This window comes from Scylla paramamosain, chromosome 46, assembly GCF_035594125.1.
Source record: "Scylla paramamosain isolate STU-SP2022 chromosome 46, ASM3559412v1, whole genome shotgun sequence".
Taxonomy (NCBI): Eukaryota; Metazoa; Arthropoda; class Malacostraca; order Decapoda; family Portunidae; genus Scylla; species Scylla paramamosain.
The window spans coordinates 9,098,358-9,115,857 of record NC_087196.1 but is presented as its reverse complement, the minus strand read 5'-3'; the positions used below and the strand labels follow the sequence as shown (position 1 = coordinate 9,115,857).

The following is a 17,500-nucleotide window of genomic DNA, read 5'->3' as shown; positions in this document are numbered from 1 at the left end:
CCAGTGTCCTTCCTACATAAAAAAAAAATAAAAATAAAAAAATACTACTGCTACAAATACTATTTTCGACTGAGAACGAGGTGGATTCATGGCTGACTAAAGCAAATGTACATAATGAAAACTTATGCATTTCCTGTTTTTTTATGAGTCTCTCCACATGAATATGGTAGTTAATCATCTCGGAAGATAGGCTTTCTCATACTTACACTACTGTTGCTACTACTTCTAATAATACAATGCATATTAATAACACATTCAGTATTATCAATGGTATATCATCATCACGACTCACATTTGAATATTCATTAATAACAGTTTCTCTCTCTCTCTCTCTCTCTCTCTCTCTCTCTCTCTCTCTCTCTCTCTCTCTCTCTCTCATAATAGGAAGAAAATATGGGAATGAAAGGTTTTGTATCTGTAATCTCTCTCTCTCTCTCTCTCTCTCTCTCTCTCTCTCTCTCTCTAAAACAGTTGGCAGAAATTGTTCGATTCCTTGCAACTTAACTTTAGAACGCAATGAGGAACAAGAGGAATAAGAATAAACAGAAAAAGAGAAGGAAAAAGAAGAAGGAGAAGGAGAAGAAGAAGAAGAAGAAGAAGAAGAAGAAGAAGAAGAAGAAGAAGAAGAAGAAGAAGAAGAAAGAAAGAAAGAAAGAAAGAAAGAAAAAAGAAAGAAGAGGAAGAAAAAAAAAATAAAAAAGAAAAAGAAAATGAGAAATAATAATAATAACAAGAAGAAGAAGAAGAAAGAAGGAGAATAAGGAAAAAAGAAGAAGGGGAGAAGGAAGAAGAAGAGGAGGAAGAAGAGCAAGAACACGAAGCGAACACAAACATTTCTCAAGATGGCGTCGACTGGTTCGCAAATTCTCGCCCTTCTCTCACTTTTCTCGCTCTGCTGCGCGTCAGGGGGATTCCAGGGCCTCCTCGGGGACCCTAAGGGATGCGAGGAGTCCTGCCTCAAGTCCTACGCGCCCCACACCAACCCTGACGTGAGGAAATAGGGAGAAATTAAGGGAAATTTGAGAGGGGGTCAGCATTAATGTAGGGAAAGTTTTAGAAGTGATAGTGAATGAACAAGTCTCTCTCTCTCTCTCTCTCTCTCTCTCTCTCTCTCTCTCTCTCTCTCTCTCTCTCTCTCTCTCTCTCTCTCTCTCTCTCTCTCTCTCTCTCTCTTGTGGCATTTATAGAAGTGTTAGTGGTGTCAGTTACGTGGCACTATTATTTGGCACTATTTTACGTTGGCACCTTGTTAGAGAGTGCCTGTGTCGTATCATCTTGTTGGCACTCTTATTTTGGCACTATTAGAAGAGTGTCAGTTAGTTGGCACTGTAATATTTGGCACCATTTAGCTTTGGCATCTTGTTAGAGAGTGCCTGTGTCGTAATAGCTTGTTTGGCACTCTTAATTTGGCACTCTGGCACTAATAGAACAATGTCAGTTAGGTCAGTTAATTGGCACTGTAATATTTGGCACCATTTAGCTTTGGCACCTTGTTAGAGAGTGCCTGTGTCGTATTAGCTTGTTTGGCACTCTTAATTTGGCACTCTGGCACTAATAGAACAATGTCAGTCAGGTCAGTTAATTGGCACTGTAATATTTGGCACCATTTTGCTTTGGCACCTTGTTAGAGAGTGCCTGTGTCATATTAGCTTGTTTGGCACTCTTAATTTGGCACTCTGGCACTAATAGAACAGTGTCAGTTGTCTTAGCTAAGTGGCACTGTAATATTTGGCACCATTTTGCATTGGCACCTTGTTAGAGAGTGCCTGTGTCGTATTAGCTTGTTTGGCACTCTTACTTTGGCACTCTGGCACTATTAGTAGTATTAGTTCGCTGGCACTGTAATAACTGGCACCTCTCTCTCCCCAGGGTGGTGATAAGAGCCAGGCCTGCAGTCGGGGGTGTCGTTTGTACACCATCACAGAGTTTGTGGCCCGCGGGGGGAACTTGGGGGAAGAGAATGCTATAGAACCCCTCAAGACCCCCAAGGAATCCTGTTTTAATGGTGAGATGGCATAGGGTGGTGTTTGTGTGTTTGTTTGTTGGTGTGTGTGTGTTTAGTGTGTGTTTGTTGGTGTGTGTGTGTGTTTGGTGTGTGTGTGTTTGTTGGTGTCTGTTTGTAAGGGTTGGTGCAGGAAGCCATCAGGCCTACACAAGGAAATACTTGGATAAAACATGCCTATATTTCCTTCTATCTTCTACTGCCACTATTCTGTCCACCTCTCTAATGCAAGAGTTAACCAGTATTCTCAATCATTCATCCCTTTCTCTGGTAAACTCTGGAACTCCTTGCCTGCTTCTGTAGTTCCCCCTTCCTATGACTCCTTCAAGAGGGAGGTTTCAAGACACTTATCCTTCAATTTTTAACTACCGCTTCAAACTCTATTCAGACACCAGCATCTCAATGGGCCTTTTTTCCTATCAGTCATTCAATCCTTTACTTCTTGTCATGTCCTGATTACTAAGTCTCTTCCAGCCTCTTCTAGTCATTCACTGGCCTATTTAACAACCAGTTCCTTCCTATTAAACATAACCAAACATTAACCGCATTAGTTCTCATCCTGATGGCTTGTTGCAGCTTGCCCTATGCTCTTCAGACAAACAAACGTCAAAAGAAGAACAAAAACACCAAAAATAACTTGTAATCTTGTTTGTCTTCCCCCGCACAGCTTGTATTGACGCTTACAATGAGACGTCTGGCAACACTGTGGCCTGCAAGTTTGGCTGTGAGGCGCAGGAGGCAAGCAGACAGGAGGCAAAGAAAGAGGTGAATTTGGGGGTGTTTTCCTGGTGTTTGGAGGTGTTGTAGCAGTGTCATGAACTACCAAATTATTGAAAACTCACAGAAAAACACAAAAACACCCAACAATCCAAAAAAAAAATTATAAAACATCCAAAAACTTTCAAAAATAAAAAAAATTCATAAAACACCCATATTAACATATAAAACACCAAAAAAAAATCATGAAATGCCCCAAAAACACCGAGACAAATTGAAAACCTCACGTAAAACACCCCAGAACTTATAAAACACCCATTTTAACACATAAAACACCCCAAAAAATTCATGAAACGCCCCAAAACACCCGAGACAAATTGAAAACCCCACATGGCACACCCCAAACTAGTCAAAACTCCCCAGAAAGGCATAAAACGTAATAAATTTGAAAAAACCGACACAAAACACAAAACTATTTAAAAAAACAAAAAAACACAATAAACAGGAAAAGATATATATATAAAATCACCCAAAACACCTTCAGAATCCACAAAAAACACCGATTTATCAAAAAAACACGAAAAATACGAACATACACACACGCACTCACCTTGCCGTCATGCACACAACAGGAGCAAGAAGAAGAAGGGGAAGACAGCCAGTCCATCCATCTCCTGAGCCCCTTAGTACAAGTCCGAGCTGTTTACTCATCCCTGGTGGGCGCCGTACACATCGTTCGGTCCTCCCTCGTTACGTACTTCGCCGCGGAGGACAACTCTATCGTAGCAGTGGAGAGCCCCCCGGAGATCCTGGTGGAGGTGCTGGGGGAGGAGGACACGGACAGGACTGAGGGGGTGAAATTGTCCCCCCCGCCGCATTCTAGGATTGGTGAGTGTGTGTGTGTGTGTGTGTGTGTGTGTGTGTGTGTGTGTGTGTGTGTGTGTGTGTGTGTGTGTGAGGGTTGTTCTTGTGTTTTTTTGTGTTTTATTGTTTATTTTAATTTGTTTTTTTCCAAACCTAACCTAACCTCACCTAACAACCTAATATAACTTAACTTTCCTAACCTGAACCTAACCTAACCTAACTTAACCTAACCTGACTTTCCCCTAACCAAACTTAATCAAACACAACCTAACCTAACTTAACCAAACTTTCCCAAACCAAACTTAATCTAACCCAACCCAGCCTAACCTAACCTAACTTAACCTAACCTAACCTAACTCCCCCCCAGTGTCACCAGAGGGGCTGGAGGGAGGCAGGTCCGGAGAGCCGTCAGTGGTGAGCTGTGTGTCTCAGCGTCTGGGCGTGCCACCACCTCTGCTGGTTGCTTCGGCACTTGTTCTGGTTCTGTTCACCATCTACGTAATCTTCGCTGTGTGTTCTACTGCCCCTGCCAAGACACGGAAGGTTAGTGAGTGTGTTGGGGTGTGTTACGTGTGTTTTTTGTACAGTTTGAGTGTGTTTGGGAAGGTTTAAGTGTTTTTAAGAGGGATTAAGTATGTTTAGGGAGTTTTGGGTGTGTTTGGGAAAGTTTAACTATGTTTGGGAGGGTTTGGGTGTGTTTGGAAGGGTTTGGATGTGTTTTAGAAAGATTTAAGTGTGTTTGGGAGGGTTTGGGTGTATTTTGGAGGGTTTGGGTGTGTTTGGGATGGTTTCAGTGGGTATAATGGAAGTTATTGGGTTTTTGAGGGTGTGTGTGAGGGTGTAGTGGAAGATAGTGGAGTTTTCAGCATGTTTTCATGATCGTAATGGTTAATAGGCCGAACACTCTATAATTAACCCCCCAAAAAAAGCAACAATAGATAAACAAACCAAAAATCCCTCACAAAACTGAAAATTATCCAAAATAAAACACCAAAAAGCAAACAAACCTTAAATAAACCCAAAGAAAAACACCCAAAAAAACACGAATACCCAAAATTATCCTTAAAAAAAAACACCAAAAAAACATAAATAAATAAATGAATAGATAAAACTAAAAAAAAATAAAATAAAATAAAATAAAATAAATAAATAAATAGATAAAACTCGAATCACCCCAGAACCCTATTAATCTACCCCCCATCACCCCCCCGTAGGATGCCCTCAGCGTGCAGGCCGACCCCCTCCCCCTGCCTATCAAGCTAGTGCGACCCGAGGACCTGACCCGACTCAGCCTGATGGAAGAAGATGACCTACAAGCACCACCACTACCATCCAAGGTGAAGCTGCCAGATAGTGACGTTTAGCAAGGGTGGTGATGGTGGTGGAGGAGGAGGAGGAAGAGGGAGAAGTGTAGGTGAAGGAACAAGAAGAGGAGGAAGTGGAAGAATAATAATAAGAGGATGTGGTAGATGAAGAGTAGAAGATAAGAAACTAGAAGAGGAGGAGGAGGAGGAGGAGGTGGTGGAAGAACAGGAAGAGAAGTAAGAAGATAAATAAGAAGAGGAAGTAATGTTTAGCAAAGAGAAAGAGATGGAAGAACAGGAAGAGGAGGAGAGGTAATGAAAGAATAAGAGGAGGAGGAGAGGAAAGAAGAGATGATGAGAAGAGGAAAGGAAAGAGATGATAGTTCTAGTAGTAGTGATAATGGTGGTGGTGGTCGCAGTAGTGGTGGTGATGGTGGTGGTCTTTCTATTTTACTATCTCATACTTTTGCCTAATACAGAGTGTGTCATAAGGCTTGTTCACATCTACAGGGTGGTGCAGAAGTGTCATGTACTTTGCTGTCTCTCTGATTTTCAACACAGTATTGTCTGGATAAAATTATTCTTTCTTTTTTTTTCTTTTTTCATTTTCTTAAAGCCTAAAAAAAATATAAAATGAAAAAAAAATTACAAAATATCGTAAAAAATGTTGAAAAGTTGTGAAAAAAATCTTGTATTATTATTATTTATTTTGTCAGTGATAAAAAGGTTATTATTTTCATTATTATTTTATTGTTAATCTTTATTTATTTATTTATTATTTTGTGATAGTGAAAATTATCACTATTCATTATTACTTTTCTTCTCTCTTTGTTTATTTCATTACAATCAACATGTTTTATTTTTATCTACTTTTCAGAATGCTTTGAGAATATAACCATTATTATCACTATCATCATTTTCATCATTATTATTATCACTGTATTCCTGTGATAACTAAAATTTTCACACATACATATATATTTTTTATTATTATTACTATTATTATTATTATTATCATTATTATTCAGTAACCCTGTGATAATTAAAATGTTTACTTATATATATATCTATCCCTAAACATTTGATCTGGTAAAACTTTCTTCTATGAGTGTTAAGATCAAAACAGGAAAAACCAATATCTGTTTTGAATGTATTGCAAGTTTGCTACCACATATTTCTATCATTATTATTTCCAAGTATTATTGTATTTGATGTTGAGAATATGACTACTAGTGGAAATATATTTATTCAGTTTATTTATGGATGTTTTCTTTATATCATTCCACTGTAGTTTAATGATGCTGAGAGAGACAGAGAGAGAGAGAGAGAGAGAAAGAGATGAAAACCAGAAAAAAAAAACAAGAAAAATAACTAATATATTTTAAAGATGCACTCCCTCATTCAACTACAAACAAATATAACAACTAACAATAACAGAAACAAAGAAAATAAGTGAAATAACCTGAAAAAACAAACAAAATAACATTAAAATATTTTTCAAAGATGTACCCCCTCGCTCGCTCATTCACAAACACAATAAAACACAAAAAAAACAAAACATGCTTACTTAGTCTTTATTCTAGCATAATTACAAACAGAGTCGGTATTCACGAGATAATTAAAACATCACAAAAAACGGGGTGAGAGGGAGAGAGAGGGAGAGAGGCGGGGTTAAGCATGGTTGAGGGTCTGGGGGGGGCACTAGGGGGAGTTCTGACCCCTCCTGACACTTGAGGGAAGAATAAAACCTGAGACCGTGAAATTAAAACACCTTTCCAAATTTTGTGTTGTTTTGTCTCATTAGTTTAAATATGTTTTTTTTTTCAAAAATTTTTTTTTTCGTTTTTTCTACTTTTTCTCCATGCCATTATCTTCCTTTTCCTCCTTCTTCCTTCTTGTCATTATCTTCTTCCTCCTTTCTTCTACTTTTTTGTCATTCTCTTCCTTCCTATTCTTTCTTCTTTATGTCATTCTCTTCCTCCTCCTTCTTCCTTCTTCTCCTCATCCTCTTCCACCTCCTCTTTCTTTCTCTTACTCCTGAACATTTTCTTCCTTCTCCTCCTTTTTGTCATTCTCTTCTCTATCTCCTCCTTTTTTCTTCTTATCATTCTCTTCCTCCTCCTCCTCCTCCTTTATTCTTAATTTTCCAGTTGATATATTTAAGTTTCAGGATTAATTTTCAAAAGATGTACAATAAAATGCTTGGTTCTGTTTTTTTTTCAAAGGTCACAGAGGTGATTAGTCTAGTTTTCAAGGGTGTTTTATTAATAACTGATATAGTTTATTTGTTAAACTATCCCTGGAATCTTGGAAATATCCTTGAAAACTCTGTAACTTCACTATAGTCTGTTAAATTATCCTTGGAACCTTGAAAACCCCAATAACTTCCACTACAACCCGTTAAACTATCCATGGAACTTTGAAAACCCCAATAACTTCCACTACAACCTATTAAATTATCCCTGGAATCTTGAAAACCCTAATAACTTCCACTACAACCTGTTAAACTATCCATGGAACCTTGAAAACCCCAATAACTTCCACTACAACCCATTAAACTATCCATGGAATCTTGAAAACCCTAATAACTTCCACTACAACCTATTAAATTATCCCTGGAATCTTGAAAACCCTAATAACTTCCACTACGGCCTGTTAAACTATCCATGGAACCTTGAAAACCCCAATAACTTCCACTACAACCTATTAAATTATCCCTGGAATCTTGAAAACCCCAATAACTTCCACTACACCCTGTTAAACTATACATGGAACCTTGAAAACCCCAATAACTTCCACTACAACCTGTTAAACTATCCATGGAACCTTGAAAACCCCAATAACTTCCACTACAACCTGTTAAACTTTCAAACAGCCTTGAAAACCTAAATATTCATCTATAATTCTATATAAAACCCCTGAATCCCTAAATCATTCCTAAAATCTTAAAAAAACACCCCTGGAAACCCCAATGACCTCCAGCAGAGCCATTGAAAAGACAGACAGACAAAAGACCAGTACATTTCAGAATAGCATCTAAATTTTTAGTGATTTAAGGGTCAGTGTTTGGAAGATGATTGGTGTTTTAAAGGACCAGTGTTTTGATAGAGAGGACAGGGGCAACACACAGCTTAAGGTGTTGCGGGGGTGCTGTGGAAGGGGTCAGCACTGCCCCCCTTGTGGTATGACACACAGCATTCGGTAACAAGTGGTGCCAAGAGTTTTTTTTTTTCTATTTATTTATTTATTTTTTTTGGGGGGGGTTTGTTGGTTCCTTTGTCTGTGATGCCAAGAAATAAATAAAGTAAAAATGGTAATAATGGTTAAATGTCAATAAAAATTGAAGATAAAAGTATTAAAAAATGAAAAAAAATGTAATAAAGTATTAGAAAATGAAAAAAAAAATGTGATAAAATGAAATTAATAAATGGAAAATAAAGAAGAATTGAAAAGATAAATAAAAAATAAAGTAAGAAAAACAGATAAATTGAAGAAATAATTATAAACAGAACTTGTATTGAAGTTACCTTGAAAGTCAATTAATGAATGAAAAATTAATGAAAAATTAACCACTATTCCAATTTCAGTAGAAAAATTATCATCCTTTACATTATTTCCATAGAAAAAATAAATAAGTGAAAAAATGTTTAAGTAGTTTTCATCACAAACTTAGGCAAATACTTGAAAAAAAAATGCGCAAAAAAAAAAAAAACACCAACTTCACATTTCCATAAACGTATATTTAAAAATTACGTCCTTATTTCCTACAACACATTGCAGAGTACTAAGGTAGAGGCATGTAGGAGAGAGCCAACTGGTTCATCCACGTAAAAATATCGTACACTAAGTAGAAATTGATGTACATTTGAGTAACAGTAATGAGTAACACAATGAATAAATAAATTGCAAAATAATAATAAAGAATAAACAAAAAAAAAAAGAAAAGAAAAAGAAAATAGTACATCAGTTGAAAAAAAAAAAAAAAAAAAAAAAGACTGGTTCATGTGAATAATATTGTGCACTTAATATAAACTGATGTACATGTGAGTAATACAATAATGAGTAACACAGTGAATAATAAATTCACCGCAAAATATTAAATAAAACACACATTGAAAAAAAATTTAGTTATTAATACCAAGTAGAAAAAAATACGTAAATAGAAATAAATTTAGTAAAACACTGATGTACACTTACCAATAAATAAATAAAACACCATCATACACTTTATCAAAAGTGACCAACACTATGAAATTAATAAACAAATAAATAAATAAATAAATAAATAAATAAAAATAAAAAGCATCGTCCACTTTATGAAAATTGACGTACATTGAGAAATAAAAGAGTACATAAATAAATAGCTAAATAACCAAAACAATAACCAATACAAGAACACAATAACACAAAAAGACTCAATGTAACCCCCGCAATTCAAACCCTGACGACCACCACGCACACAATGCCAAGTGTCGCAGAGTCCAGTGCTATTGAGAACTCCATTTTGAATTAAGGGTTTTAATTCGTTTATACAATTCATGGGAGGGGGGGTCATGGGGGGGTGGGAGGGAGAAAGTGCATCCTGGAACACACTATATGTATGTATGTATGTATGTATGTATGGGTCATAATACCATTGTTTATATATAGCATGTATAAGATGAAAAAAAAATAATAAATAAATAAATCAGGGCATCTATTTCTGTTTTTTTTTTTTTTTTTTTAGAACGGGTTTGATTTTTTTATATAATGTAGATGTTAATGCTATGAGAGAAGCTTGTATAAATGAAACGAAAAAAAAAAAAGAAAATCAGGTTGTCTATTTCTATCACTTGTTTTGAGAATGGGTGTAAATCTTTATATGGTACAACTGTTAACATTCTTATTCTGTAGATACATCAATGGCGTCGACACACAGTGGTTTAGCGGCGCAGGGGAGGGGGGGGTAGTGTGGTGTGGTGTGTGGTGTCAAGGGGGGAGGGGGTCGGAAACTCATGAGAATGATAAAGGAGTGTTGGAACATTTCAGAAGAGGTTCGTACACTAAGAAAGGACATTTTCTGCGTACTTACGAGGGTTTTGAGGATTTTACACCAAGTTTTGAGACTAAAGGTGGTTTTCACTGTCTAAAAAGGTTTGGAAACTAGAAAGCCTAAGCTGAAGGCTGTAGGGAGAGATTCAAAACTAATAAAGGTGTTTTGTCGCTAAAAAGGGTTCGCCAAGTAATACAGACGTATTTTAGTCTTTCAAAGCGATTCCGGGACTAAGAATTGCGTTTTTTGACTGTCTAAGAGTCTGGAAACTGATAAAAGGCTATTCCAGTCTTTATAAAAGGTTCCAAACTAAGAAGGGTATCTATAAGTCTCTATAAAGACTTTAAAACACACAGAGTGTTTGAATCTTCTGCTAAATGGTGTTCCAAGGTTCCAAAAAGTCCTTTGTACAAATGAGACAAAGAGGAGGAGGTAAAGAATTTGTGCCAAGAATAAGAAAGAAAAAAAAAAAGAGGATTTAATTCTTTTCACTCTCTCTACACTTTCTTAATAATATGATAACAGCAAATTGTAACTTTTCTTTAATTTTTCTTTCTCTCTCACTCTCTCTGTCGGGGAAATGAAAGATACTACCTCTACTTTTTGACGAATAAAAGTAAGATTAAGGTAAGGCTTCTCTATTTGACACTTAAAACACTTAGCTTTTCAAATGGCGAAAAAAAAAAAAATAAATAAATAAAAAAATAAATAAATAAATAAAAAGTTGAAACGATAAATGAAAAAATCTGTACTGAAATTATGTGAGAAAGAAAAAGAAACTAAAAAAATATAATAAAAAATAATAACAATAAAAAATAATAATAATAATTACTGAAATAAAAAGAAAAAATAGTATTAACATTTAAGAAAAGAAGAGAGCTTTATGAATGTATAGGCTAGTATATATATGTATATTGTATGTATGTATATAAATCTAAGTATTGTCCCAGCTTCCAACACACACACGTACACACACATACACACACACACACACACACATATTTCTTAAAATGGTCTTAAATATACAATAATTTCTTCGCTAACTTTACAGTATATAATGAGGAAAAATACAGAAATAGTACTCTAAAATACCACTTAAGTCCTAGGAGAGAAATATTGAGTAACTTTTTTTAGCATTCATGTATGTACGTATGTCAGATATAGCATGTTGTATCATCCATAAAAAAAAAAAAAATAAAAAAATAAAAAATACTAGTTCTTCCCACGTGACATATTTTCCAGGAGACGGAATAAATGGTTCATGAAAGAAGTAAAAACATGAATTATTTTCCAAGAGCTGAGATAAAAGACACCAGACCTACTTATAACTAGTAATTCTTTCCCTCCGTGACATATTTTCCGGGAGACTCAGAATAAACGGCTTGGGACATAAAAGTAGAAAAAATTAATTGTTGTGCGACATGGAACATACAAATAAAAATAACAATAAGTCTCACACCTCCATAGTGACATATTTTCCAGGAGTCATGGGAGAAATACCACAGAACACATACATAAGGTAATAATGTAAGTAATTTTTCCTTCACATAACATATTTTCCATGCTAAGGGAAAAACATCATAGGTCATACAGATAAAAGCAATAGCAATTCAAATTCCTCCTTACTGTGACATATTTTCCAAGACACTGACACAGAAATAAAACAACAATAATTCAAATTTCCGAGACACTGACATCGAAACAAAACAATAATTAAAATTCCTCCCTAGCGTGACATATTTTCCAAGTATAAATGACACAAATACAAATAAATTAACCATCAAATAGCATAAAAAACAAACAAAATTGGCACTGTAATTAACTCGGACAAGTAAAAAGATGCACAGGTAACATAGGTGTGGAAACGAGGAGAGAACGGGTGTACAGGAAAGGTGTGGGGAGTTCCGCAGGTTTGTAATGGCATAGAAACATGTAGTAGTGCATTGGAAGTTTGTGCAGGTGTGTATGGCATTCTGTACAGGTTTGGAGAGGTTTGGGAAGGTTTGTAATGGGATAGGAAAATGTTAAGGTGTGTATTCAGGTATATTAAGGTGTCGGAAGGTGTAGAGAGAAGTTGTAGTGGGTGTATAGGTGTGTATTGGAAGTCTGTGGGTATATTTGGGTGTATAGGAAGATTTGCACATGTGTAGGTTTGTATAGGAGGATTTGTGGGTGTGTACGAGTGTATGGGGCACTGTAGCAGGTGTGTAGGTGTGTAAAGGGGGAAAAAAAAAACCTTAAATGCTCAATGATCTCTGATACAAGACGCAATAATGCAGTATTTACATTGAAGAGCTTTTGTTTACTTAATACGTACATAGAAAGTAGCGACGCACATACACACACACGCGCACATGCATACACACGTACATACATACGCACATACACACAAACTCTCAGATCTTCCCATTTTTTTTTTCATTTATAATCAAAATATAATTAATTCTCTCCTCTTCCTGTTCCCCGGTTTTTCAAGATTTGTTCGTTAAATGCAGGTGTGTTTTGATCGTTTGGAAAAATTGCGTTTTTTTTTTTTTTGTTTCGGAAAAGTTTTCTCGTTTTCTATTTTACCAAGGTTTTTTTCTTTAGTCAGGTACATATATATATATATTTTTTTTTCATAATTGGCTTTTTTTTTTTAGATTTTGTGCTTTTCGTTCTGTTTTGTGCAAGTTGCAAAAATATTCATGAAGTATCAAAATATTTTCAATTGTCTTTCTTCTTTATATAATGTTGTGCAAAGTCAAAATAGATGATACAAGTATGAATATCATTACTATAAACTTTTACGCAAGTTTCAAAATGGATGACAGACAAGAAGCATCAAATATTTTCTGTCATACCTCTGCATTTTTTAGTTGTTGTGCATTTCAAAATATAATACAAAAAAAGCATCAAATATTTCTTTTCATTACTGTACATACGGTTTTCCTGCGACATTTTCAAGAGACGATGCAGAAAAGAACCATCAAATAATCTTAATACGCTTCTTTTTTTCTCCTTTGTGCATTTCAAAATATAATACAAAAAAAAGCATGAAATATTTCTTTTCATTACTGTACATACGGTTTTCCTGCGAGTTTCAAAAGAGACGATGCAGAAAAGAACCATCAAATAATCTTAATACGTTTCTCTTTTTCTCCTTTGTGCATTTCAAAATAGAGGTACAAAAAGCATCAAATATTTCTTTACATTACTCTACATACTGTTTTCCTGCCACAGTTTCAAAATAGACGATATACAAAAGAACCATCAAAATACTTTTAATAAATACTCTTTGCTTTCTTTGTGCGTTTCAAAATACATGATAGAAAAGAACCATCAAATATTTTCTTTCACAACTCTAGTTTCTTCGTGTGCGCGTTTCAAAGTAGACGATACAATGAGTGAGCATTAAATGTCTTCAATCCTCTGCTTTCTTTTGTGCATTTCAATATAGATAATACAAAATCTATCAAAAGTTTTCATTTTCTCTGTCATTATTTTTTGTTCATTTTTTTTTTTTCACCTTTTCTGCATCAAATTCACACGGGAGACAATCATGTATGTAAAAGTTATAAAAGATAATAAATAAATTGTCTAGTCTATTTTCCTGACACAGACTTTCCTTTCTTTCATCACTACTCCACCTTAATTGCATAAACATCAAAAATCTTCCCACCTAAACATTAGACTTGCATTTCTCTCACATTGCCTTAATAAAACAAACATGAAAAACAACATTCTCTGGTTTACTTCACTGCCAAGACACCAAATACTCCTCACTTCTCATTTTCCCCATAAAAAAAGAATGGTTGTCAAATTTCCAGACAGCAATCCTTACATTAAACCAATCCTCCATTTCTCAAGGCCAGATTTCATCTCCCACCATGAAAAACACAATTCTCAAGGTTCCTTTCAGTGGTCCGAGGAACAGCGAGGCGCCGTGAATCCTGCAATGGTATGGTGATATAAAAATACTCTTTACATCTCACCTACTTCTAAAAATCTGTCCTTTCTAGAGTCTCTTCCCTCACTGGCACACTCTCGCTCCATCTCTCGCTCTAAGAGGCTAAGACGACAAACACACGCATATGAAAACACGACAGGTAGAGACTGCAAACGTACACACACACCATTTCTCTATGCTACATTTCAGGGATGACTTGGTTAAATAAATAGAGAAGGTATTGATTCGCGCAGCATGGCGGGGGAGGTCTGCTGCGTCGGGGAGCTGCGGAGACACAGCGAGCAGCATCTATGGTTGTTTTTGTGATTCAGGTATGGCCGCAGACCCCCACAGACCTCCCCAGCCATCCGAGAGACAGATAAACACAATTTCCGGATGGTTTATTTAGCCATCCGTTGCATCTCGGTGAGTTCTCTTTGTTCTCTTGTCTGCACTTCTGTTACGGCTTCTGCGGCATTTTTGGGGGTTCTCAAGGAAGTTTTTTGTATGCTGGTGGTGTAAAGGGTGTTATACTATCACTGGAATCATGAAAACCCCTGGAAACTGTCGCTGGAATCATGAAGAACCTTGAACTCTATCGCTGGAGTCATGGAAACCCTTGAAAACTTGGAGCCACAAAAACACCGTGAAAACTCAAACGGCTTCCACAAGAACCCGTTAAAACAGCGGAACTCTCACCAAACTCCGACTGAAGCCACAAAAAATAACTTACAAAACCCCCTTAGAAACCGAAAACCCAAATACCTCCCTGCAGAACCCCTCAAAATAACAAAACCACTGCAAGAACCCCAAAAAAACACTTTAGAATCCCCAAAAACAACCAGACCACCACAAACAGACCCACAGGCAAGAGAACAGAAGCACAGAACGCAGAGCCCATCAAAGCCTAACATTACCCACTGTATAGCTCCACCCAGGGTCACGTTGGAGAGTCCAGGGCAAGACAAGAGGGGAGGTTTAAGCATTCAGATCCTCCTCCTCACTCTCCATCCCTAGGTCATAAATTGGAGAGGTGTTTTTTCCCTAGGCTTTGACGTGGTCGATGCGCCGAACAGTGCAACACAGGACCATTGACAGGATCATGGCTAGGACTTGGATGAGAAGAATGGCCAACAGACAGTACAGAATCTCGTTGCTATAAGGCTGTACCACGTTCAGGATCTTCTCCGAACATCCCTGTGGGTGGAAAGTTGGGTTTAGTGATGTTTATGTTAGTTTAGTGGGTAAAGATCACAGAATTTTGTATATTTGTGTCTGTGTGTGTGTCTGTCTCTCTCTCACCTCAGTATAGACATAAATAAGGCTCTCTCTCTCTCTCTCTCTCTCTCTCTCTCTGTCTGTCTGTCTGTCTGTCTGTCTATCTGTGTGTCTTCCTCTGCACTATCACTTCAACAAAGATAACAAAAGAATTCCGTATCTCTGTGCCTGTCTGTATCTGTCCCTCCCCCTCCCTCTCTCCCTGCCCCTGCTGCTGCCTCCCCCCCTGCTATCTCTCTCTCTCTCACCAAGTAAAGAAAACACCAAAATTCCATTGTGTCTTTAAGTACCTCTCTCTCTCTCTCTCTCTCTCTCTCTCTCTCTCTCTCTCTCTCTCTCTCTCATGGCCTCTTCCTCACCTGCTATATCTGTCCTCTCGCTCCCCACTCTCCCCTAACTAAAGAAAACACTAAAAATTCCATATCTTTGTGTCTTTGTGTGTGTTTACCTCTATGTCTGTACCTCCCTCTTCCTCTCCTGCTATATCTGTCCCCCTCTCTCTCTCTCTCTCTCTCTCTCTCCTTCCCCTGGCTCACCTCTACATAGATGATGTCAGGGTTGGGTGTTCCATTCATATTCAGCTTGTTGTCGCAGCCTGGAACCACACAGCAGGAGTAAGGGACCTTGTAGTACCCACGCGAGGCTGCAACCCCTATTTCCTTATGACCCTCTTCTGCATTGTTGAAGTTGCTCCCGGCCCAGTCGTCGGGGCCCAGGGAGCCGCAGCACTTCAGCTGTGGGGTGCAGGGTGTTAGGTTAGGTTAGGCTGTGTGTGTAGTGAGGTTTGCCTGATTCTAGTCATGGCTGTGTGGGGAAAAACAGTTGAAAATATTTGAAGATGCCTAGAAACAGTGAAAGATAGCCGTGAATGTTACAAAAAGCAAGCAGAAATTAAAGAAAGTCATGTAAATAATAAAAATAACATCCAAAAACTATCCAAAACAAATGAAGGATAAAAGAAACAAAAAAAAAAAGGGGGAAAAAAAAACTCAAATAGCCAAAATAAATAAATAAATAAATAAATAAATAAATAAATAAATAAATAAATAAATAAATAAAACCACACCCTTCCTAAAAACACCCAAAACACCAAAAGCCACTAAAAAAACAACCAAAAAACCCTTAAAAAACCCACAACACCACCTTAGAACTACCAAAAAACACTGCAACACCCCATAAACACTGCAACACACCCACCAACACCCAAAAAAACACTTAAAATACCCAAAAAAAAACACTTAAAATACCCCAAAAAACACTCCAAAACACCGCAAAACAACACCCACATTTTCCTGGATGGTGTTGAAAGCGTTGGTCTTAATTTCCACAGTGCCATAGTCTGTCTTGATGGTGGACGTCACAGCATCAGTGAAGACTTTTGTGAATTTGTCTTTGTTAGCGTGTGCCCAGACCCCAATAGCGATCTGGCCGGTGAACAGGACCAGAACAAGCGCAAAGAACTGTGGGTAAAGGAGATGAGGTCAGGTCAGGTGTGTGGAGGAAGAGAAGAGTGAGTGTGTGTGTGTGTGTGTGTGTGTGTGTGCTAAAAGGAGGTTGATGTGTGCGTTTGTTGTAAGCTTAGGAAGATTAACATGTTCGTTTTTGTTGTGGTTGGTCAGAATCAAAAGTTTTTCACCTTATTAATGCCTCTCCTCTATCTGTTTGTCTTCAGCCTCTCTCTCTCTCCTCTAACTGTTTGTCTTCAGCCTCTCTCTCTCCTCTAACTGTTTGTCTTCAGCCTCTCTCTATCCTCTAAGTGACTGTCTTCAGCCTCTTTCTCTCTCCTCTAACTGTCTTCAGCCTCTCTCTCTCTCTCTCTCTCTCTCTCTCTAAGTGACTGTTTTCAGCTTCTCTCTCCTCTAACTGACTGTCTTCAGCCTCTCTCTCTCCTCTGTGTCTTCAGCCTCTCTGTCTCCTCTAACTGTCTTCAGCCTCTCTCTCTCTCTCCTCTAACTGACAGTCTTCAGCTTCTCTCTCTCTCTCTCTCTCTCTCTCTCTCTGTCATTGCCACAGTGCTGCATCTCTTGCTATCATGTACCAGTATTTCCACACCAACTGCTCTTCTGATCTTGCTAACCTCACTGCACAATAACCTATTCTCTCATCACCCACCACACCTTCCCACACACCGCCACAGCAAAGACATACCGTTCCCAGCATGCACTGTGACTCCTGGCAGGCCCCGCAGCAGCCGAGGAAGCCCAGGATGAACACTATGGCCCCGACTACCATTAGGAAGTACAGGACCGACTTGTAACCTTGTACGTCGCTAGTCAGCACGGCGATGTCTGTTACACTGAAGTACACCCAGAGAACAAGACCCAGCCACGCGCCTCCCATCACCTGCGGACAGAGGGGAGGTTAGGCTATGGGGT

The 17,500-nt window shown here is 37.6% G+C and overlaps 2 protein-coding genes across 2 annotated transcripts in view; one reads left to right on the top strand and one right to left on the bottom strand.

The window, feature by feature from the left end:
- The first annotated feature begins 826 nt into the window (after window positions 1-826).
- LOC135094649 (transmembrane protein 59-like) lies at window positions 827-6,143 on the top strand. The gene is made up of 6 exons (XM_063994922.1): window positions 827-989; window positions 1,870-2,005; window positions 2,670-2,767; window positions 3,352-3,607; window positions 3,951-4,126; window positions 4,798-6,143. Exons 1-6 carry the CDS (start codon window positions 843-845, stop codon window positions 4,945-4,947), a joined length of 963 nt encoding a protein of 320 aa, XP_063850992.1. The 5' UTR covers window positions 827-842; the 3' UTR covers window positions 4,948-6,143.
- A 304-nt stretch (window positions 6,144-6,447) lies between these two features.
- The window catches only part of LOC135094652 (tetraspanin-1-like), a 23,781-nt gene continuing 12,728 nt past the window's right edge, over window positions 6,448-17,500 (bottom strand). Inside the window, exons 2-5 of the mRNA XM_063994931.1 lie at window positions 17,274-17,468; window positions 16,412-16,585; window positions 15,662-15,859; window positions 6,448-15,044 (exon numbers count right to left, since the gene is read on the bottom strand). Coding sequence (XP_063851001.1) covers window positions 14,892-15,044; window positions 15,662-15,859; window positions 16,412-16,585; window positions 17,274-17,468 — 720 coding nt within the window. The 3' untranslated portion in view covers window positions 6,448-14,891. The remainder of the gene's footprint in view (window positions 15,045-15,661; window positions 15,860-16,411; window positions 16,586-17,273; window positions 17,469-17,500) is intronic.